This window comes from Astyanax mexicanus, chromosome 14 (assembly GCF_023375975.1).
Source record: "Astyanax mexicanus isolate ESR-SI-001 chromosome 14, AstMex3_surface, whole genome shotgun sequence".
Taxonomy (NCBI): domain Eukaryota; kingdom Metazoa; phylum Chordata; class Actinopteri; order Characiformes; family Acestrorhamphidae; genus Astyanax; species Astyanax mexicanus.
This window is the reverse complement of record NC_064421.1, coordinates 40,117,082-40,140,211: the sequence shown is the minus strand read 5'-3', so window position 1 is coordinate 40,140,211 and position 23,130 is coordinate 40,117,082. Positions and strand designations below refer to the sequence as shown.

The 23,130-nt window shown below is 37.3% G+C and overlaps 1 protein-coding gene across 4 annotated transcripts in view; it reads left to right on the top strand.

The window, feature by feature from the left end:
• The first annotated feature begins 5,519 nt into the window (after window positions 1–5,519).
• The window catches only part of plekha1a (pleckstrin homology domain containing, family A (phosphoinositide binding specific) member 1a), a 30,320-nt gene continuing 12,709 nt past the window's right edge, over window positions 5,520–23,130 (top strand). For 3 of the 4 annotated variants that reach the window (XM_049463927.1, XM_049463930.1, XM_049463929.1), the window contains exons 1-7: window positions 5,520–5,627; window positions 15,546–15,734; window positions 18,075–18,131; window positions 19,234–19,279; window positions 21,255–21,352; window positions 21,927–22,058; window positions 22,582–22,725. In XM_049463927.1, coding sequence (XP_049319884.1) covers window positions 15,594–15,734; window positions 18,075–18,131; window positions 19,234–19,279; window positions 21,255–21,352; window positions 21,927–22,058; window positions 22,582–22,725 — 618 coding nt within the window. In that variant the 5' untranslated portion in view covers window positions 5,520–5,627; window positions 15,546–15,593. The remainder of the gene's footprint in view (window positions 5,628–15,545; window positions 15,735–18,074; window positions 18,132–19,233; window positions 19,280–21,254; window positions 21,353–21,926; window positions 22,059–22,581; window positions 22,726–23,130) is intronic. The other variant, XM_049463928.1, reaches the window with a different exon arrangement.

Here is a 23,130-nt window from a genome sequence, read left to right as displayed (position 1 = left end):
TTTAACTGTCGATAGTCCACGCACAGCCGTATCGTCCCATCCTTCTTCTGGACCACGACAATTGGAGACGAGTAGGGGCTACAGCTCACCCGGACAATCTCCCTATCCACCAAATCTTGAATATGGGCTTTGACCTGCTCATACTGTGACGGCGGGAGACGGCGGTACCGCTGACGAACTGGAATATCATCTAAAACAGGAATCTCATGGGCGATCAAGTTAGTACACCCCACATCACCCTCACTATGGCTGAACACTCCACTAAACTGTTGGAGTAGAGCCTTTCCTTGCTGTTCCTGCTCTGTAGACAATGTAGGCCAAGAAAGACTAGACAAATCCAATTCGCTATGTCCGACACTCAAGGACCTAATCACTGCTACTCGCCCTTCTACTCCAGTCTGTTCCTCAAAAGACAGTACCTGCCTACTCGTCTGCTGTTCTGCACAAAACAATGCTCCAAGCACAGTAGCGGGAGGGATCCATATATCCCTAGTTTCTACATTTACCACTGGTACAACCAACTGTCCTCTATTAAACGAAAGAAAAGCTCTAGATAATAAAATACCTGGAGGGAGCCTTCCATTGCCCGGTTCAAGGAGCACAGACTGCAGTGATGGCCCCAAATGCTGGTTTCCTATGGCCTCCACCAACTTCACTGATCCTGCAGGGACACGCACTGCTGTACGCCCGGCCACCTTAGCTGGTCCTAGATACCCGGTTGCTGGCAAACACTCTAATTTTTGGCATTCGGCAAACACCTGTCTCCAGGCATTCCTTTTTGACTGCAAAAGAGTGGTCTGGAACAAGGAAGAACCATGCTGCTGGAATATTTCGCTGTAACATGGGCTAATCACATTCATGCCTAGTAAACCTGGAACCTTGGACTTTTGGACTCTAGTATGGGGATCACTAGGATCCCTTACTACCAAGACACCCATCCCTGGTAAAGTTCTACCCAAGACTTGAATGTCAACCTCTAGATAACCCAAATAAGGAACTTCCAACCCATTAGCTGCTCTGAGTTGAAGCCAGCGACACTCTTGAAGTTGGCCTGATAGAGACTGTAAATGTTCATCAAAGAATTTTTCTGTCACGGTGGTTACCATGGAGCCTGTGTCTAACAGACAAGACACCGGAACCCCTCCCATCACTACTTCTACTACCGGGCACTCCCCCATAAGCTTTGACCCATCCCCAGAAGTTAACCTTGAGCCCACTTTACCCTGACCTGATGTTTGGCTCTCGCCACCAGAGGGTTCTAGTTTCCCTGCGGCTCTGAAATGCTGGCCACCACACCCGTCCTAGGACTGGAGCGACTGTCCCCCCCTCTAGGCACCATACCTGGTCCCCTTCCTGCCCTACAAAACCTTGCAATGTGTCCTACCTGGTTGCACCGCAAACAAATAGGCTTCCCTGTAGGATCGTAACGAAACTGTCCAGCTGCATTAGCCATAGGTTCCCTATGAGGCGGAGGGTGGGTGCTAGTCAAGGAAAGATGGTTCATCAGCATGTCTAACTGTGCTTGCTGCTTTCTCAGGCACTCCTTTAATTCAGATAGTTCCGTATTAGCTTTAGGTGTTACAGTCTGGCTTTCCATGTTACACTCACCCATGACTTCAACCTGAGTGTCACAAGAATACGCCCTGGCCCTTGGATTGCCCACATGCTCGCCTTCTTCCACCCATCGGATGGCTTCGCTGCGAATAGTCAAAAAAGAAACATTAGGGTCAAGTCTCACTGATCGCTTAAGTTCCCTTCGAAGCATACCATCTCTTACGTGTTCAATAAATTGATCACGCACCAGATGGTCTGCATTTGAAATCAACCGGGGGCTTCTACGTTTGATTGCTTCCATAAGGGACAGCAAAACGTGGGAATACTCACGTAAAGATTCCCCGTCTAGTTGTCTACGCTGAAAAAATTGTTTCTGAAGGCCTATATAGGATTGAGAACATCCATAAATTTCTTTTAAAATATCTAAAATTTTCTTCGGGTCATTTCTTTCACTAATGGGGCGGAATTTGATTTCATTTTTAGCCTCACCGTCCAATTGATCATATATGAACAAAGCTTGCTCGATTTGAGACATGTGACGGCTCTCCAAGGACCGATGGACCTCTTCAACCCAGTCCTCCACTGTTAACACATCAGTAGGTTTCCCTGAAAATCTAGGGCATTTTCTCTCTCTAGGCATATATACATATCGTTCAGTTACCCCACGTGTCTCTGAAAGATTAACACTCCCTTCAGTAGCATTATCACTAGCACTAGCACTAGCCCCTACATTGGAGCGCAAACGTTCATTATCAGCTTGTAGCTGTTGTACACGCTCAGCCAAAACTCTAAGCTGCTCTTCCATATCAGAATCTACTACAGACATTAAGAGAGCGGAAAGGGAAAAGGGAAAAAAACAAAAAAAAAATATATATATATATATATATTTTTTTTTTTTGTTATATCTATCTATCTATATGTATATTTCCAGAGTCCCAAGATAAGCAGCAAAACAAATTACTTCTCCAACCCCAAAAGAAAAACAAAGAAGGGAAAAAAAAAAATCTTCTTTGAAGGTTTGGTCCTGGATCCCAGCTGGTCTTCAGATAATAGCCACTGTTCTCTGTTCTCCCTTATATATAAACCATGGGGTGCCAAAATTCAACACAACTACAGCCACTATTAGTATACGATTATATCTTACTATAAGTATAATTTTTCCTTTCTTGCATCAAAACTCCACCCTGCCGACTACGCCATAAATGTGACCTTGACCCACCATTTAAGGCAATATGACTACGCCACTCCCTTGTTATATCGGGTGGGAGACCCCTAATAAAAAAAAGATTGACCAAAATGCCCACAATTCAACCTTTGATCGTAATCTATTAGTCCCACATACACCCTCTAACAGTTAAGGACACAAGTACATTCTCATGGAGTCTGATGCAAACAAGGAATCTTTATTTTCTTGTTTTTAAATGTCAGAGTACACTCTCAACCCACAACGGGGTAAACAACCATACACAATTCTATAAACACAATTTTACTCATTCAGTATTTAGATTATAAAATAAAACGTAGATAATTTTATTAGGGTAGCTAAAAAATGTTCCAAGACAATAAAATTATTCAAGTATCAAATGGTGGTTCCCCAAGAAAGAGGAATGTACCCACTTTAATCTCGAGCAACCAAGGGCTCACACTCAGTACGGCTGTATCACCTCACACTACACTCACATGCATATAAATATACTGCGATGAAAATAACAAAAAAAAAAAAAAAAAAAATCACAACCTACACAAAGCAAATCCCAAACTTAGAAAAATAAATATACACACTCATTAAACCCATACATCCAGAATTGAAAACCAAATACAATACTGAGGTGAATCCTAATTACTCAGAGCTTACTGAGGTTATACTCCATAAAAAAAAGGAAACCTAACCATTATTGAATTAGTAACTTGGGTTGATTCAGGCACCCCACTAATATCAGCAGTAGGTTAAATCGGTATTTTGGGTTATATCAACCAAATTCTAGTTAGGACTAGGACTGGGTCTCCCACAAGGTTGAGACTACAGCAGGGAGTATAACACTAGAATTAAACTATATAATAAAACATTCTAAAAACAGTATGTAGAACAGTGGCTACTATCACAGGCATGCGCCATCCTGTGCAACAGCAGTATTTGCCCAATTAAGAGTATTCCTTCAGCTCCTGCCCACCCTCCAGGTGAAGCTCTCACCTCATATGGTTAGCTCATACACAAGCTCACGCAGTCTCCCTCCACTCCAGAAGCTCCTCACTCCCCTCAGGAGGTTTCACACCTCGGATCCAGAATCGCAACAGTCTATTTTCTAAAAAAAACTCACTCGAGTTATAAAACAAGGATATAATTATCCGCATTAAACCAGTTACCGGTACTACACACCGTGCCTGCGGCCCACCGGTGACCCAACGAGACCAAACGATCCTTGGCAAACTACCGCGAGACTAAAATGCCCCTCTAAAATGGCCGCCCCCACCACCGAACTTCAAAATAAAAGTCCCCCCCCCTAATCTCTAGCACTCTCCCTATGGGCTTCCCCACTGCTATGGCTGCCCCCAGGGATTCCTTTCAAAATAAAAGTTTTACTTGTAGCCCTACCGGCTACATAAACAAAGACTGTTAAACAAACCAGAATAAGTTTTATACTTCTAGATTACTACTAGATTCTTCTAAGTAGCACATTTATCTTTGAGGACATATCTGCTCACTCTTGGTTTTTAATCTCAGTGTCTTCATGAAGGAGAGTCACCTGAAATAGTTTTCTCAGCATCTTGAAGAAGTTCCTGGAGGTTCTGAACAATAGTTGCTTCTTTTCTTTCACCCTGTGAAGCTCCACTCAATTTGGTTTGAAATTGAGTTAAGAGTCACTCATAACCTGAACATTCACCTACCAGCAGATGGAGCAAGAGTTTAGTAAAAGACTGACTCACCATACCTTTATATGTTGTTTTTCTATAATTACAGACAGTATTCCTTTATCTGTTTCTCTGTATACTTTATTATTATCCGATTTTACCCTGTTCTTCAATGCTCAGGACCCCACAGGAGAGACCACCACAGAACAGATATTATTATTTGGTTGGTGGGTCACTCTTCTCAGCACTGCAGTGATTAGCACTGATCAGTATGGTGGTGGTGTTTGAGGTGTTTTAGTGTGTGTATCAGATACAGCAGTGCTACCTCAGTGTTACTGCTGCACTGAGAATAGTCCTCCAGTCCATATATGGTCATATATGCTAAATTTAAATCAGCCTTCCTTCTGGTTACTTAATATTTGTTGTCACAACAAGAAAGCACAAATAATTTAAACATATATATATATATATATAATATTTTAGATTTATTTTTAGAATTTTAGAACATCCAGAAAACTTGAGAGTTTGAAGGTTCTGAGAACAATAACTGTAACTTTCATTCAGTTTAGCAGTAAAACCAACCAGAAACAATCCTAATTTAGAATTGTAAAATAGTAATTTAAAGATAGAAAACAGTTAATATTGTAAAAATATATATATTTTGAATATAATTAACAAATCACACTCTTGATATATAAAATATAAAATAATGAAAACAAGATAAATAAACATAAATATAAAAAGGAAAAGTAGAATAAGGCAGTGTAAAAAACCAAGAAAGTATAACATCTTTACATTTTATATCCACCCTATAATCTATTTTATTAAAAGGAAATATCTGGATAGCCATTAATGTTTCATAAAATACTATTTGAATAACAGCAATCAATAAATAAATATACATATATTTCCTAACCTTTTTCTGATTTTTTTTTTTTGTGCAAAACGAGCATTTGGAAATATTATAATTGCATGGGTGGGTATTATGCAACATATTAAATTCACTTCTCTGACTTTATTAATAATATAAAACTTGTATTCTGAAGTTTTCCATAATTTTGGAATATTATTATTAAAAGTCCCAAAATGTGACGTAGAACAGCTTCCGTTTCAGGAACCCTGCGCAGTGAGTGGGCTGGAGTAGACTGGAGTGCTGGAGAAGGGATATGGGCTGAATCAAATTCTGGCAGTTCTGGAAGAATATCACAACACGCTGAACCCGAGTGAGTGTTTAAAATCACATTATCAGCACTATCACATTAATATCTGTCTCACAGAGAACCAGACTTTTCACGGGTTTTACTGTAAATACAGAGAGAGTGGCGGCCGCTGAGATTTCCTCTTTACTTTAGGAAGCTAACCTCACTCCTCAGCTGGTTAGCTGCTAGGCTAGCTAGCGTTGGATAATAATGGCAGGATCAGAGTCTGTAGTTGCGCTTTTCTCTCTCTCTCTTAAACTCTTTATATCGTGTTTCATTAGTATTTATTCTATAAATAAGCTCTGAGTGTACGCTACAGTTAACTTACTGCTTTCTATTAAACCTGAGACCTGTGCTGCTTTCTGCTAGCTAACTTCACTTGACTTCACTTCACTTTAGCTAACTAGCTAACTAATTAACCTTAACTAACTAAATATCTAACCTAGGTAACAAGACAGTAGAGGTGTGCCATATCGGATCGTACGCAATAATATCGCACACGTTTTTCAATATTGTGAACGATATCAATTTCTGGAATATAATCAAGAGGAAGATGAATGATCACAACCCATCAAACCAAACTGCTCCATGAGTGGCATAAAGTTATCCAAAAGCAGTGTGTAAGACTGGTGGAGGAGAACATGCCAAGATGCATGAAAACTGTGATTAAAACTCCTAAAATGTTATGAATATTAACTTGTTTTCTTTGGATTATTTGAGGTCTGAAAGCTCTGCATCTTTTTTGTTATTTCAGCCATTTCTCATTTTCTGCAAATAAATACTCTAAATGACAATATTTGTATTTTGGAATTTGGGAGAAATGTAGTTTATAGAATAAAACAACAGTGTTCGTTTTACTCAAACATATAAGTTTAAATCCAGAGCTGTATATCTATAAGACACAGATCATGTCTGTCCAGTATAATTAATTTGAATTTAATCCTGGATATATTGAGATATATGGAGTGCAGCGCAATGTGTAGCATTGTTAGCTAAATGTTCCTAATATTGGAAGCCCATTCTCCCACCTAACATGAATAAATCCAACATATATTTTCCCACTGTTAGGTTAAATAAATTGCTATCTTGTTTTACTATGTGGTTATTTAACTAAATATGTTTTGCTGACTTAGCTTGTTTCATAAAATGACGACTTAGTATCTCAAAATAACGCGAATGTCGGAGATAGCATCTCGGATTAATGAGAAGGCGTCACAAAATAACAAGAACATCTACAAAGTTATGACTTAGGATCTCGAAATAATATCGTAGTATCTCAAAATAAGACTTTACTATCTTGACATAATGAGAGGCATCTTAAAGTAATGAGAGTATCTCACATTATTGAGATAGTGTCGCAAAATAATGATTTATTGTCTGAAAGTAATGACTTAGTATCTTAAAATAATGACTTAGTGCCTCAAAATACTGACTTAACTTCTCAAGTTAATGACTTAGCACATCAAAATAAAAACATGATATAAAGAGTACCTCAAAATAATGACTTAGTATCTTGCTTTAGTAAGTCTCAAAATAATTACTTTGTATCTTTATAATAAAAATGAACAATTCACTTAATAATGACAAAACAAATATACACTGGGTTTCAATATATTGAAGTGTTAAGTGGAACCATAAAAACACTTTTTTTTGTTTCAGTACAGCAGTATTTCAAGAATTCATTTGCAAAGATTTATTATTAATTGCTATGTTTTTAACGTACATTTATCTCTTTATAAATAAACACTTAATTCCTTGTGTTTCTTTGACTTGACACAGCTGACTGCCATGTGTACACTTCTATAGTGGTTCTGTTAGTTATTTTGGGAACCTGAGCTTAAATAAATTTCTTATTGGGTTAATTTCAACAGTGATGGACAGCTGTCAGCCACGCAGTTTCACTAGATAAATATGATCATGCCCAGGCACTTCTCACAGAGGTCTAAATAATGCATTTTGGTAATATGTGAGTAGTGTTTACTATACAAGAAAATCAGTATGTAGTATAGAGGCTTTATATTCCCAGGGGCTCCAAAATTTAATGAATCCACCATGAACAGCTGTCTAGCTATTGTTGTGAAATTGCCATGTAATATCTCAATATAAGTCAATATAGAGCAAGTTGTATTGCATTATGAATACCAATACCAATATCTGTATTCAGTGATTGCCGTTGACAGTGTCACATCCCAGGTATGATGTTTTATTCACTGCTGTGCTGAATGTGATGCAGTGTTTTGAGTGTAAAGAACCGATAATCTCTTTGTTTTGCATGTAAACTCTTGGTGATATTTTATGGTTATTTTAGGATGAGGGCATTTTTAGTCTTTTTTTGACCTCTCAGTGCTGTAGCAATATAATGCCATGATTTGCTATGTAATTTAATTATATCAGGTGCAAACAAATCTGTGGTATGTCTGTATTCACATTATAAACTTAATTTAATTAATTTGAAGTTTTTGTTAAGATTGGATTTGGTCATCTTTGTGATTTGCATTTAAAATAATAATTTATTATGAGTGTATCCATTTATAATAGATAGACTCTGTGTAAATGTTTACACTGACTGATAATTAGTATCTGCACCTGTGTGCCAGTTAGGGGTGGCCGAAAAATAATTTCACAATATTTCTTGCTATTTTTGTGATGACGATATTCTTGGCAATATAACAAAACACTGAATAAAAAAAAATATTGCAAGAATACACTGCTGCAACAAAATGGAAATAAAAGTTTATTATTGCATATTATGATATGGCACACACCCCTAACTAAGATATTAAAAAAATACAATAATTTTATCAGATTTGTAACAGAAGCCAATGATCCAGAATGTCATGACACTAATAATGCACTCCAGTAGTAGTAGTACCCTAATGTGATAACTAGGGGTGGGTGATATGGCACGATATTTCAGGGTATAACATCGTTCACGAAATTGAGAAATGTTGGCGATGATGTTGCATACGATACGATATGGCACATCCCTAGTGCCAGTTTTATAGTTCCCTTTAGGAACTGCAGCTTGCCATCTCCAACTTAATAAATTATGTTATTTTTAAGGTTCTAAAGGCCTAAAAAGTGCTGGAATTTTGGAGAAAGTGCTTAAAAATGCTTGAAATTGTGACTGCATTTACATTACAACAAATATCTATCTGACTACATAAGTTCGCTTTAAGAAAAAAAACTGTCGAGTTCTGCAACCCTGTCAAACCGTGCTTTCCTATTGTTTAACTGTAAAAAAAATGTAATTACATTTTTTTAAATCTTTTTTACACAATTGTAACCCTTAAGCAAACGATAACTGAGTCCAGATTGTACAGTGCACCCGGGAAAAAAACTAAATTATCAATAAAATACTACAGGTGGGTAACCCAGGTCCAGAAGGTAAAAAATCAACCCAGGGTTTTTTATCTGCAGCAAAGCCGTTCAGTACAAAGCCATGGGTGGCCTTTTTTATTTTCTGGATCTGGGTTACCCACCTCTACATTTTCAGTAAAAAAAATTATTAACAGTTTTTTGCCTAGTAATCTTTTGTGTCTCAATTTCATTATTGACCCAATCAAGTTGGATAGCAAGCAAATTCTAGAGACAGGTGATACATTTTGAATCATAAAACTTTTGATTTAATTTCTTCTCCTTCTGCTGTTACCAAACACAATTCTGAATGTGCTCACGTAAACATAATACCATCTCTTGCAGTGTGACAAAAAGCAAATCAATCATTTTGAGCATATGTATGTATAAATGCTCTCAACTCAATCCCAAATTTGACATACTACAGTAACTGCTCAATTAAATGAATAGCGTAAAAATACGGTAAAGACCAATGGTATTTAAATTGTGTGAAACTGACACTAATAAATCCATAATTCTTGCTATTTACTTCGATGTCGATGTAAAGTGTGGGGAATAGTTTTGCGATATATTGATTATCACTGATTTGCAGTTTTGAGATATCACCGTTATCATTAATTTACCACAGCTGAAAGGTGCTGAAAAAAACTTGAAAATGGACCTTGAAAGTGCTTGAATTTTACCTTGTAAACAGTGTTTCTACCCTGTATCTTATGTTAACTGTATATTTCTTTATAGCTATACCTTGAACTCACATGTGCCGTGTAATTATCTATTATACAGACAGGTAACTCTTATTGTGCCACATATAAATCTAAATAAAAAACATACAATCTCACATGAAACTTTATTGATCCCTTGTATTCGTCCTATAGCTTGAAGGAGTCAATTTGAACGAAGACTTGTTCTTGACATTTTTACAGCTGTATTTTTTGGAATCAACTTTAGAATTATGACATCATGCTGACAGTAAGTCACTGTATTTGTGAACATGACTGGTGAAGTTCTGACAAGACCAGACTTGCACTGTATTCTTTCTGCCTCTGCTGCAGCTACAAACACTGATAAGAGAGATGGAAGCAGTGAAAAGCACTGAGACCTGTGTCTGGGAGAGTGGGAAGAATGATCATGCATGGATTTAGAGATCCAGGCAAATCTGCTTAACTCTGAGACTATATTTTATATACATTTTCCACACACAGAGTAGTATGCACCTCTGTAAGTTTGGGCACTTTTGGTAAATTCGTTACTGTAAACTAGCCAAGCGTCTAAAATAAGACTCAGTTTATCTAGTTAGTACAATAGTTTTTTTTTTTCACAGCTATTAGTAGAAAAGGCCAGATGATACTAATTTCAGAACATTAAATAATTATTCTGCACTCTTCAAACCTTGTCCCAGAATCAGCAGCTCTAAGCAGCTGCCTATCCTGCGTTCACATTAGCAGGAGACAGGGCGACAACCAACCAGTTTTTTTCTGTGGGACCTCAGGATTTGTATCTGCAACTAAGTAGGGCTGCAACGATTAGTCGATATAATCGACAATTTTGATTATTTAAATTTGTCGTCTACAAATTTAATTGTCGACTAATCGTTAATTTGTAACAGTAACACATTACACAAAGTACAGGGGACAAAAGTGCAATGGGAGACTTTCCAAATGTGCCCAAACACAACAGATTACATATTAAATCACTAAATATCAGTAATTTCCATGTTTAAACAACATTCAGATATGTAAATGCCATTTAAACCTCATGTTCTGCTGTTTCTATTGTTTTTAGAGTTGGCAGAAATAATCGTTGACTAATCGAAAAAATAATCGTCAGATTAGTCGACTACCAAAATATTTAGTTGCAGCCCTGCAGCCCTACAACTGACTAGTAGGGGTGGGCGATATGACGCTAAAATAATATCACAATATTCATGGTATTTTCACGATAACAATACTTTTGCCGAAATGACAAAATACTGAATTTGAAAAATTATTTAGAATTTTATTATTGCTTGCAATATTATATGGCTAACTGAGATATTAAAAAAAAAATATATATATCAGATTTGTAACAGTGTAACAAGTCAGTGATCCTATGATACTAATAATGCATTTCAAATATCTCCATATATCCAGGATTAAAGTAAAATAAATTATACTGGACATATATAATCTGTCTCTTTTAGATATATAATGGGAAATGAGAACAGTGTGAATTTTTCTTTTGCTAAAAACAGCAAAAAAGTAGTATCCTGATATGATAATTAGGGGTGGGTGATATGGAACGATATTTCAGGGTATAATATCGTTCACGATATTCAAAGTTTTTGGCAATATTATCACGTGCGATACGATATGGCACATCCCTAGTGACAAGTTAAATTTTCCTTAACTCTATACAAACTAAATATAACTCGATAAAATTACATTCTAAATTGATTGACCAGACAAATCATAGACGTGAACATGGTCTCTGAACTTTTGGTTTCTACGGCATTTCAGTCCAATTCTCAACTAGAGAAGAATTAAAGAAGGTAGCGGAGTAAACTAAGTTTCCTTAGTTTGTAATGTATTTGGAAAATGACAAGTTAACTAGCAGAAACAGTAAAGTCGGAATTTGGCAGATTGCTATTTTAACAGTGCAGCTACCTGGATGTGTCTAACGGAAATTGACATTGTCATTCACACTGTGAAAGTGGGCAAGCTGGAAATTTAACGGAACAGCTGTGTTATTTTATTTTCTGTTCTTTTTATTGTTCATTTAAAATTTCATTTAAAAAGTCCATGAGCCTGTGTGGCCAAGATAGCCATGAATGCCTGACTCTTGGTGTCTGTCTACGTTGTATTCAGTCAGTGGTGCACCTGTGTTTTCTGTTGCAAGGACAGCATTACACCAGAAATTTAGCTGAACACACCTCATTTCCAGACCACCATGGCTATCTGCATAGATATATTCACAAGCCCTGTTGCTATTTAAATGATGCAGGCACAAGGCATGAAAATAAAATGTTGGCGAGGTGTAAGATAGCAGTAAGCATCGCAACCCGCCTTTTGCAGGGTGTAAGATAGGGTCTCCTTAGCAAGAGTCTCATTGCTGCACATTGGATATGTATTATATTTCTGTACCATATATTTAATATGTAAATCATTAACCAAAAACTGATTTTGTGTCTAAATAAAGCTGATTTGAGTGTGTTTAATAAAAAAAAAAAAGAAAAAGAAATCTTGACCAAATTTAAAGAAACAGAAAAAATAACGGATTTTTCCAAATCAAAGAAAGGGTTGTTATATTGTTATAATATGGAGCAGCTCAATTCTGAAAGGCTGTTATATAATATCTATATTATAGTTAGTTGGTCAGTTGGTGATCTTTGCACTGTTGGAGAGCAAGGCCTTCACCGAGTCCTGGAACATTCTGGAGCACAAGGCTCACTCTGTGCTGTAGAAATCAGTGCAAGTGTGTTTGGTGTGCTCTGATTGGGTGACTCATGTGGTGCATTGTTCTCCTCTCTCTGGCTGATGACACAGCAGGCCTTGTTTTGGTCACAAGCTTTGCCTGTTTATTTCTTTACGTCCTCAGCTTCTGCCATAAATGTCTCGGCCTTCAGAATAGAGGGAATAATGCTGTCTTTATCTGCTGAGCGAGAGAGCGGCTGAGTGTCCGCTCACACTCTCCGTCTATTGACTTCAGCACTTTGCTGCACTTATTTGTAGTGAGCGCGTTTTAAGTTGTTTATTTATTACAGTTATTTTGCTGATTATGAACAAAAACATGTAATCTAAGTTAAGCTAAGTCATTTGTTGAAGAGGAAAACAATCTATTTTATCTATTTTAATTTTCTTGAACAAGTTGATTCCTTTAGACTGCTGTAACAAATCTGTGAGAACTAAGCCAGGCCACAATTGGCAATCCCTGGGAAACAAGCACTGTGCACCATTTAAGGATGAGGGTTAAAGGTGAATGAATGGACGTATAATAGGGTGGATGATTTCATCCTAAAATAATATCTTGGAGTATTTCAGGGTATTATGTTTTTATTAGAATATATTAGAATATACTACTGCCAGATAATAATTATGGTATTTTTCGCACTATTAGGAACACTTAAAATGCTTAAATTTTTACAAAAATCATCTGTGCACCTTTTAATCCAGTGCACTTTATGAATTTTACCAGTCAGGTTGTAAGAAGCAGTAGAGCCACTCCACTGAAGTACAGAGTTATACAGGAGTTTCAGTTTAGTTCTCCAGCACCGAGACTGGAGACTGGAGCAGTATTAGCATTACCCGCTAACCACCCTATCTCTTTTGCTGTTCAGAAGTGGGTATTATCGGCCTGTAGCCTGCTTCTAACCGCAGCTAGCGTTGCTGGAGCAGCATTAGCATTACCAGGTAACCTCACTAGCTCTTTTGCTGTTCAGAGGTGAGTAATATCGGCCTGTAGTCTGCACGTTTACCGTGTTAAAACAAGCTACACAGGAAGATGTTACCCTGGCTTACCGGAACACTCAGGGATACTCGGCGGCATAAGCTGCTAACCACGGCTAGCCTTAATGGAAATCTAAGCTTACTGTAAATAAACGGAAGCACTTTACTCACCCAATTAAACAATTTTCAGATGAGAAATCTGTGTAGATTAACATCCAGTGTTTGTTTGAATAAAAAAAAATAATAAAAAAATTTAAACCTACAAGAATTTGGTAAATCTGTTAAATTCTTTGTTTTATCTTCTTCACTAACACAGATGACGAGAACTATTGTGGAGAAATCTCCTGTGATATATTCACAGAATCACAGAATAGGGCTGCACCAGTAGGAAGTACAAATACAATTATGACTATGACTATGACTATACTATGATTGAAAAAATAATCATCAGATTAGTAGACTAGACTAGACCAGATTAGTAGTGGCAGCCCTATTACAGAATCACAGTATCACTTTTGATATCATTGTGATTAGGGGTGGGCAATATTATATCGTTTACAATATATCGTGACACAGAAATATTGTGATATTAAAAATCCATATCGTGATAATAGAGATGTCCTTTCTTAAAAGTGGTCTATTATTTACTGTGAAGCTTTAAGTGTATTTATTGTTTAATTGTTTTAGTTTGCAGTTTATATGCATGCACTAAATATTCTACAATATTCTTTGCTGCATGATTTATTTTGCCACATTATGATTATGCTGTCATACTCTTATACTATGTTCCTGAAAATAAATAAATTATTTTTCTTGTTTCCTATATCGCCAAGTACATCGTTATCGCAAAAATACCCTGAAATATCGTGATAATATTTTAGAGCCATTTCGCCCACCCCTAATCGTAATCGTAATATGTTAATATTTTAATATTAAGCCCTGTGATTCCCACCCCAAATCAACCTTACATACAGCTCATCCTCCTCTCTATATAACCCCATTGGTAAGACCGCATTACAGTCTAATTTTACAGTTCCTATTAATCAGTATACCCAGTGGCTTGGTTTCTGCACAGCTGTGTGTATAGACTATTAGGTCAGTCTGCTGAGCTTGCAGATCTGCTAACACATGGAATGTATGAACAAGCATGTCCATGAGAAATGGTTGCTTGGCACTATACCAGCACTTGAGGATTGTTCAGAAGCCTTGTGGCAGAAACAGATATCTTGTATTTGAATCTGAAGTTAAAATAGTAGCTTAACTGTTTTAATCAAAAGACTAAGACTAAAACTAAATCAAAATCACCTGTCAAAAACAACACTGGTATGGAGTCACAGTAATCAAAGCATTGATCATTGCATGACTGTCTAAATTATAAAAATATAAATGAATAATATTGTAAATATAAAAAATATAAAACCAATGATTAGAAAAATTTAAATAGCACTGTTATTTATTTATGTTTTTATTGTATGTACCCACCTTCATTATCCCGCTTTAAAATGCTCATGTGGTGTGTTTTTTTTTTTTTGGTTTTTTTTTGCCTCGTTCTTTTTTTAAGTATGGTAAAATCAAGACCACTTAAAAGCAGGGTAAACCTGTTTCATACAGGAATCAGGGAAAGCAACTTTTCCGAGCACAAGCATTGCATAAATATGCTTTTGTTTCGGCCATGCTTATTTAATCCGTTTATTTAGTTTTGTGTCAGTTCTTTGCGAAGTGCTTTGCATGTGTCTTCTGTTTCTCCCTATTCCAGAAAATGCTAATTAGCTCATTTTTCAATAGTCCAACTGCCAAGTTTATTCTTCTATTCTTCAAAACTTTGAGCATTTGAGTTCGACTCATCCCCCTTTTATGTATTCTGGGCTACAGACTTTGCCTACAGCAGGGGGTGGGGAGGGGGCGGTGGGGAGGGGGGGATTGGATGGGGGGGTGGATGGGGGGGGTACCCTCTGCGTGCACATGCTCTGATTCAGATCCTGTGAGGATGGATGTGAGGGTATGACTAACGGCAGTGTTAGAGTTGCTGGCGTGTTGCCAAAGGAGCGAATAACGGAGGGGGAGGAGGAGGACGTCTTGGATATTGTCATGCATGCTTATTGTTATAACACAGCCCCTCACGCTCTCCACTCGTTTTCTCTCTCTCGCTCTCTCTGTCCTGCAGCTGCGGTGCACTGATACAGGGAGGGGGAATGAGCAGTGAAGAGGAGCGATGCCTTACGTGGACCGACAGAACCGCATCTGCGGCTTCCTGGATATTGAGGAGCTGGAGAGCAGCGGCAAGTTCCTCCGCCGCTACTTCCTCCTGGACACCCAGCAAGGCAACCTGTTCTGGTACATGGACAACCCACAGGTACAAGAACGCTATCAGTCACTGTCAGCAGTAGGGATAAAATATAGATATATGGAGAGATATTGCATTGTTTCGTCTGAGAAACGTGGTGTCAAATATCAATATTTGATATTCTTGTTTTAATTTATTGTATTTCTGTAAACTTATGTTAAACCACATAATTTATTGTTCTAATTTTTGAATCTTTAGCCTTTTTTTTTTATTTTATAATATTAAAAAAAGCCATCCTTAGAGGAAGCTATGCTTTGCACATAGTAGTACATTGTTTTATATTGGTTGTCAAATTCTGTGAAACTAACCACAATAATTCCATGATTTCTGGTATCTTATTTTTCACACTATAAATCTGGAACGCCTTATGTGTATATTTATTTTACCAGTCAGGTTGTAAGGAGCAGTATAGCTACTCTGCTGAAGTGCAGCTTTATACAGGAGTTTAAGTTTAGATTCTCTAGCACCAAGGCTGAATCAGCATTAGCATTAGCTACTAACCGCTCTAAGCGCCAGCTCTATTTCTGTTCAAAGGCGAATATTATCAGCCATCTGCTAACCCTGGCTAGCAATGCTGCTGGAGCAGCATTAGCATTAGCCACTAACTGTGCTAAGTGCTAGCGCTTTCGTCATTCACAGTTGAGTATTATTGGACTGTAACCTGCGTGTTTACCGTGTTAAGACAAGCTACGTGGGACGGACCGCCAGCTAATATCGCCTGTCTTACCGGAACACTTAAGGTTCCACAGTGTAGCTAGTGAGGTTAGCTGCTAATGCTTATGCTAACTAACCTAGAGTAATGTGCCTGAAGCTGCTGCTGCTGCTGCTGCAATAGCAGCACTACTGTGGAGATGAAATTAATCTGAACCACCCGCTGAATTGTCAACACACCAACGTCAGACGCATGTCCTTCTAAAACCAATCAGCCCCAAGTTGAGGAAAACGCGTTGATACGTAAGTGATGATGAAAGGATGTAGGAGTATCACACAAAGATCTTTGGTGAGCTCCCTAAACTGCAGTGTGAAAACAAAAATAAGCGGACCAAATATATACAATGTAGCAACACATGAACTTTGGTTCGGACCACGGTCTGGACTTTCAGGTGTGAAAGCACCCTAAGAAATTGCATCCAAGAATTACTTCACCAAGCACAATGCAAAGTGTTGGATGCTGTGGTGTAATCCAGACCATCACTGGACTCTTGTTCACTGGCGTTCGCTGGTTGCCAGGTGAACGTTGCTTGTCTGACAGCGATGTGACAAGTGCAAGTTTGGTGGAGGGGGGATTATGGTGTGGCATTTGGCCTCGGCCCTTCAGTTCAAGTGAAAGGCTTTCTTATCAGGGTTCATACGGTCATGAAAAACCCGGAAAAGTCATGGAATTTCAAAATAAAAAATTTCCAGGCCTGGGTAAGTTTCAGAAAAATAAAAGTATCAGAAAGTTTTGGAAAGTTCATGGAAATTTGCTCTATAAATCTTTGTGTTCCAGTTTATCGATGGAGAAAATATGTTTTTTGAGCTCGGCTCAGAGTTAATTCACTAATTTAGCCCTACACAATGGAGCTCTCAATATTTGACACACATTTTATTATTGAATATTGTGTCAACATTGTTTAAAGATTTTTAAAATCAAATTAATTTTAGCCCTACTGTGATCGATTATGATTATGATTGTGTTTATTGTCCATGTCTGCTCTGATGTGTTAACAATTGTATGGTCATGAGAATTTGAAAAAGGCATGAAAAGTCATGGAAATTTCTTGATTAAACATTTTATGAACCCTGTCTTAATGATTTTGGACAATTTCAGGCTCCCAAATTTGCAGAAACAGTTTTGAGGCCCTTTTTGTTTCAATATGACTGCACACCAGTGCACAAAAAAGGTCCATAAAGAAATGAATGAGCGAGTTCATTGTAGAAGAACTTGACTTGCCTGCACAGAATTCTGACTTCAACCTTATAGAACACCTTTGGGATGAATAATAGGCTGTGAGCCAGGCCCTTTCCTCCAACACCAGTGTTTGACTTTACAAATGCTCTTCTGGAAGAACAGTCAAGAATTCCCATAAACACACTCCTGAACCTTGTGGAAAGCCTTACCAGAAGAGTTGAAGCTGGTGAAGATCCAAGCTGGAAGTAAGTTATGTGCTGGGAATGGTACATCAAAACACATTTTTTCAGCATATAAGGCAGGCTTGACGGATTTTAATACCACAGAGTAAAGGGACCCAAATCAGAATGAAAGATATCTGATTCACACTGCCACACAGCTGACTTGTTTCACATATGATTAAAAAGATGTTTTTTTTTTTTTTTTTTTTGTAACTTTATTCTGTTCTTGAATTTCAGAATCTGCCGATAGGAGCGGAATGTGTGGGGTCACTCAAACTCACCTACATATCCAAAGTAAGGTTTACTGCTGTTTTATTTTGATTTAGCTTTTTCACGCATGGCCTAATAGAATCTGGGACCTAGAGACTGTGATGTGATTCTGAAGGCTGCTGTATTTGAATATCAAGTCCCAAAAGGCTCCCTAGACCCTAGAAAATTCACAGGACTGATTACTAAAGTAGTTTTATTTACAATCAAACAGTGCACATTGTGTCCAATAGAGAATTGTGCAGTGTGTGCCACTTGTAAATGCTGAGTATAAAAAGTGTTGCTTGTCTATGCTCTCTTATAACTAGAGGTGGAAAGTAACTAATTACATTTACTCACATTACTGTAATTGAGTAGATTTTATGAGTAATTTGTAATTTTTAAAGTAGTTTTTAAAATAGGTAATTTTACTTTTACTCAATTACTCTTTGACACAAGTAATTTACTTCACTACATTGGAAAACTCCTCATTACTGAGTAAAAAATAAAATGCTGGGGAAAAAAACAAATTGTCTGAATAAAAAAAAAATGAGTTTTGTTCTCCATGGCAGCGCAGCTGAACTTCTTCATGTAGTGTTTATTATGGTTAGCCGTAGAGACGCTGTGTGAATCAGCTGTGTAGCCTGGGGTCTGTGTGTGCGGCTCGGGGGAACCTTTTAACTTTTTAACAGTAAAGAAAACAATGGATCATAGAGACCTATGCCACTTGTTCTTGAAAATGTTTATGGGGTGTTCTGAACAAATACTGCCTGAAAGATCCAAATTATTTATGGTAATAATTATTTAATTTATGATTTTTGTGCTTTTTTACATCAAATAATTTAAAAGTAACTATGTAACTTTTACTCAAAGTACATTATAAATTGAGTACTTTTTTTACTTTTACTTGAGTAGAATTTTAGCAAAGTAAAGGTACTTTTACTTAATTACTATTTTTCAGTACTTTTTCCACCTCTGCTTATAACCGGACGGTATAAGACTTTACATCACATTATGTGCACATAGTCTATTGACAAAATACTTTTTAAAGTATTTTGCATTTAACCAACTAGTAGTTTAAAACAGTAGAACTGAACAGAGCCTCCAACACTGAAAACATCATGACCGATGTCTTTCTCTTTTTTTTCAGGTTAGTGACGCCACCAAGCTCAGACCAAAAGCTGAATTCTGCTTTGGTAAGTGTGTTGATTTTATCACTGTGTATAATTCACTCTCTGATGCTCTTCCAACATACTACTGCACCTGTGAATTGCTGTTTTCTCTGTGTTTCTGTCTGATGTGCTTGTTTAAAATCACAATAAAAAATATATATATCTCCAAACTTATCCACACTTTTAAGTAATAAGGAATATATAGTACAAAAAAGTTATAGGGCTGTAAACAGGCTGTTACCTTATAGTACTTCATTATGCCCCTCAATAAAACTTGTAGTTCCAGCTTCCTCAAGAAATCCTTTCATGGATAAATGCTATGGCAACTTCCAGAAAAGATGGAATTGAATGCTGTCACAGTTGGGGCGTGCAATATGACATGCCTTAATAAATTCTGTAATTTCACTCTTCAGCAGCTTTTACATAGTGACATAGCCCAGGCCATCTTTATGTAGAGCAACAATCCTTTTCTTCAGATCCTCAGCAAGTTCTTTACAATGAGGTGCCATGTTTAACTTGTAGTTACCACTATGAGAGAGCTTTCACAGTCACATTTACTCACCTTTGTGAGATACTATAAAGTGCATTACATTACAGTTTAGTACCATAGTCTTTTACATTGTAAATTAAATGTGGATGCAGAGTCTCAATAACAAACATGCTTATTAAAACCATGTTTAGAAGCCTGGAGTTTTGGGAATAGTGGCTTACAGGAAATGGGCTGTGATTCATCAACCAGGCCAAGGATGAGGGCAGGGAATCAGAAGCCATCACAGTTGAGTCATTCAGTCAGAGTGTCAGTGTGGGGGCAGCAGGGCTGTACAGTATATCATTCATTAACTTTTACTGTGGAGATATCTAGGGCTGGGTATTGTCTTAAAATTTTCGATACTGATACCTAAACAATTATTTTTTTATACCTTTTTCTCGATTAGAAATAAAACTATGTAAAAAAAAAAAAGAAAACGAAAGGAAAATACAAAAAGTGCTAATTTTTCCCCACACAACATACTTACTTATTTGATTTATTTAATATCAATCTCATACTGTCATCATGAGAGACTCCAGCTTTTTAGATCTTGTTGCAATAAAAACAATGAGCAAGTTTTTTTGCGCTTTATTTTTCTATGTATTTATTTATACACCTCGCTGTGCATGCTCCCTGCGTTGGCATGTTTGTGTGTTTCATGCAAAGAATCGAAAATAAACCCTGATATTTTATTTATTTATTTATTTTTTTAAGACCTTTCGGTACTCTGTAGTATAGAGACATTTCGGTCAGAATTTCATTACCCAGCCCTAGTTATATCTCAGAATGCAGCAGCGTTCTAATGAGCCCTAATCTAGCCCTAATTCACTTATCAGTGGTTTTATGCTAATCTACCAAGCTACCTATCGAGCCAGCCGCTGCTTTTTCAACACTCCTTTTTTTTTTTTTTTTTTTTTTTTTTTGTGTAGATCATCCACCCCCAATTATCACATCAGGGTACTAAATTTTTCTCTTTTTAGCAAAAGAAAAATGTTCTCATTTCCCGTTCTATATCTACTAGAGACTAGAGATTATATCTGTCTGTTTTTATTTTTATTTTACTTTAATTCTGGATATATGGAGACATTTGGAGTGCAATATTAGTTTCATGACATTCTGGATCATTGACTTCTGTTACATATCTGATAAAATTGTTGTATTTTTTAATATCTCAGTTAGGGGTATCATATCATATACAATAAAAAAAAATCTAATTTTCATTTTGTTGCAGTAGAGTATTCTTGAAATATGTTTTTCATTCAGTGTTTTGTTATATCGCAAAGAATATCGTTATCAGGTAAATACTATGAAATATCATAATATTAATTTAGTATCGCCCACCCCTATCAGGCAAATGCTCACACATACAGTCATGCTCATATTCAATCTACCTACCTTTATTCTGTCTCTCTCTCTCTCTCTCTTTCTCTCTCTCTCTCTCTCTTTCTTTCTTTCTTTCTCTTTTTCTAGTCATTAATGCAGGCAGGAGGAAGTTCTTCCTGCAGGCTAATGATCAGCAGGACCTTGTAGAATGGGTCAATGCACTCAACAACGCCACCAAAATCACGGTAAGAGTGCGAAAACACTTAAAATAAAAATGATAGTTTTAATAGTTACAGAGTTCTTTGTTTCTGTGTCTTTTTCTAGTTATTATGATGAAAGCGTGAATGCGCTGTGTGCAAGTGTGTAAAAGCATTGCTTTGCTACAGATATGAACTTGTAAATGTATTATTATTTTTTTTTAGCCTTGTCAGTTTACTGCAGAAACTAGTGGCACAATACATTAGACAATAACAATTGTTATTGTTACAGGCCTATCTGTGACATTGGCACAGTGTCATTGTGTATTTGTCATATTAATCACATTAGTCACGACTGCATTACTTTTCATTCTGATGACTTTGGATGTGTGAGTCAAGCCCGTCCTGACCAGCAGGATGTTGTATTGTTAGGTAATGTATTGTATTGTTCGTTAACCTCAACCATCCATCATCATTTAATGCTTTGCCGACTCCCGCCCACTCTCTGTTTCACTTCCCTGGCTGACTCTTGTTACACACACACACACACACACACACACAGAGCTATGCTCTGACAAGGGTGTTACTAATTTTCCCTTTACCCTTCTCTTTCTGTCTGTAGGTGCCCAAGTCATGTGATGTGGTTCATAATTCTGACTGCCAGAGAGCCGTGTGTGATATTCAGGGCAGCAGGAAGCAGGTGTCCTATCGGACAGATATAATCGGGGGAGTGCCGATCGTCACACGGACACAGGTAATGCATACTGAAATAAATGCACAGTGATTGCATGTGCTTGCATCTGTTATCAAACCCCAGAACCTACTAATCTAACCAGCACAGCACCATCCATCTGTTATCAAACCCCAGAACCTACTAATCTAACCAGCACAGCACCATCCATCTGTTATCAAACCCCAGAACCTACTAATCTAACCAGCACAGCTCCATCCATCTGTTATCAAATGCCAGAACCTATTAATATAACCAGCACAGCTCTATCCATCTGTTATCAAACCCCAGAACCTACTAATCTAACCAGCACAACACCATCCATCTGTTATCAAACCCAGCTTTTTATGTATGTTTAAGTATGTTTTTGCTATTACACAAGGTATAAATGCATATGTTTAAAATCTAATTAGGATTAGGGGTGTTTAATTTTGTATTGTACACATAATATCAGCACACAGTAGTATTCTCTCTTTAAAGCACTCTATCAGTGTGTATTTGATAGAACAACAATAAAAGCCTCTTGATTTTGTCTTTACTTTCTCAGCAGGAAGGGAATGATGGGCAGCCGGCTGGGAGAGAAAAGGAAGCCCTGAAACGACCTTACAGTCACCTTCCCTACTTCCAGTGTAGACCAGCTCAGGAGCAGAGTGTGATCAAGGCAGGCTACTGTGTGAAACAGGGTGCTGTGGTGAGTACTGCACTGGGCTTTTTTAGGGACTGACCCACCTTAACACTCCTTACCAACTGAAATAAGTTCATTTGTTGTTTATAATCTGCTTTTAATCCAGTTTCATTGAAAATTCTATACTTTGAAATCTGATCCAGCATTTTCTGTTAATTTCAGACTGATGCCCTGGTACCCGTCAATTGCCTTATCTAGTGTACTGTATTTTAAGGCGCATTACACTAGTAGGAAACAGGGGTGTCGCCATGTTTTTCTTTTAATTCAGCAGTTATCCCCGCTGGGTGGTGAGGGGGTGGGGGAGTAACTAAGTTAAGTAAAGCTAAGCTAAGTAAATAAAATTAATTCTTTAAAAAAAAGTCAAACAAGCGCTAAATGTTAATCTATACAGATTTATCTTCTGAAACTGTT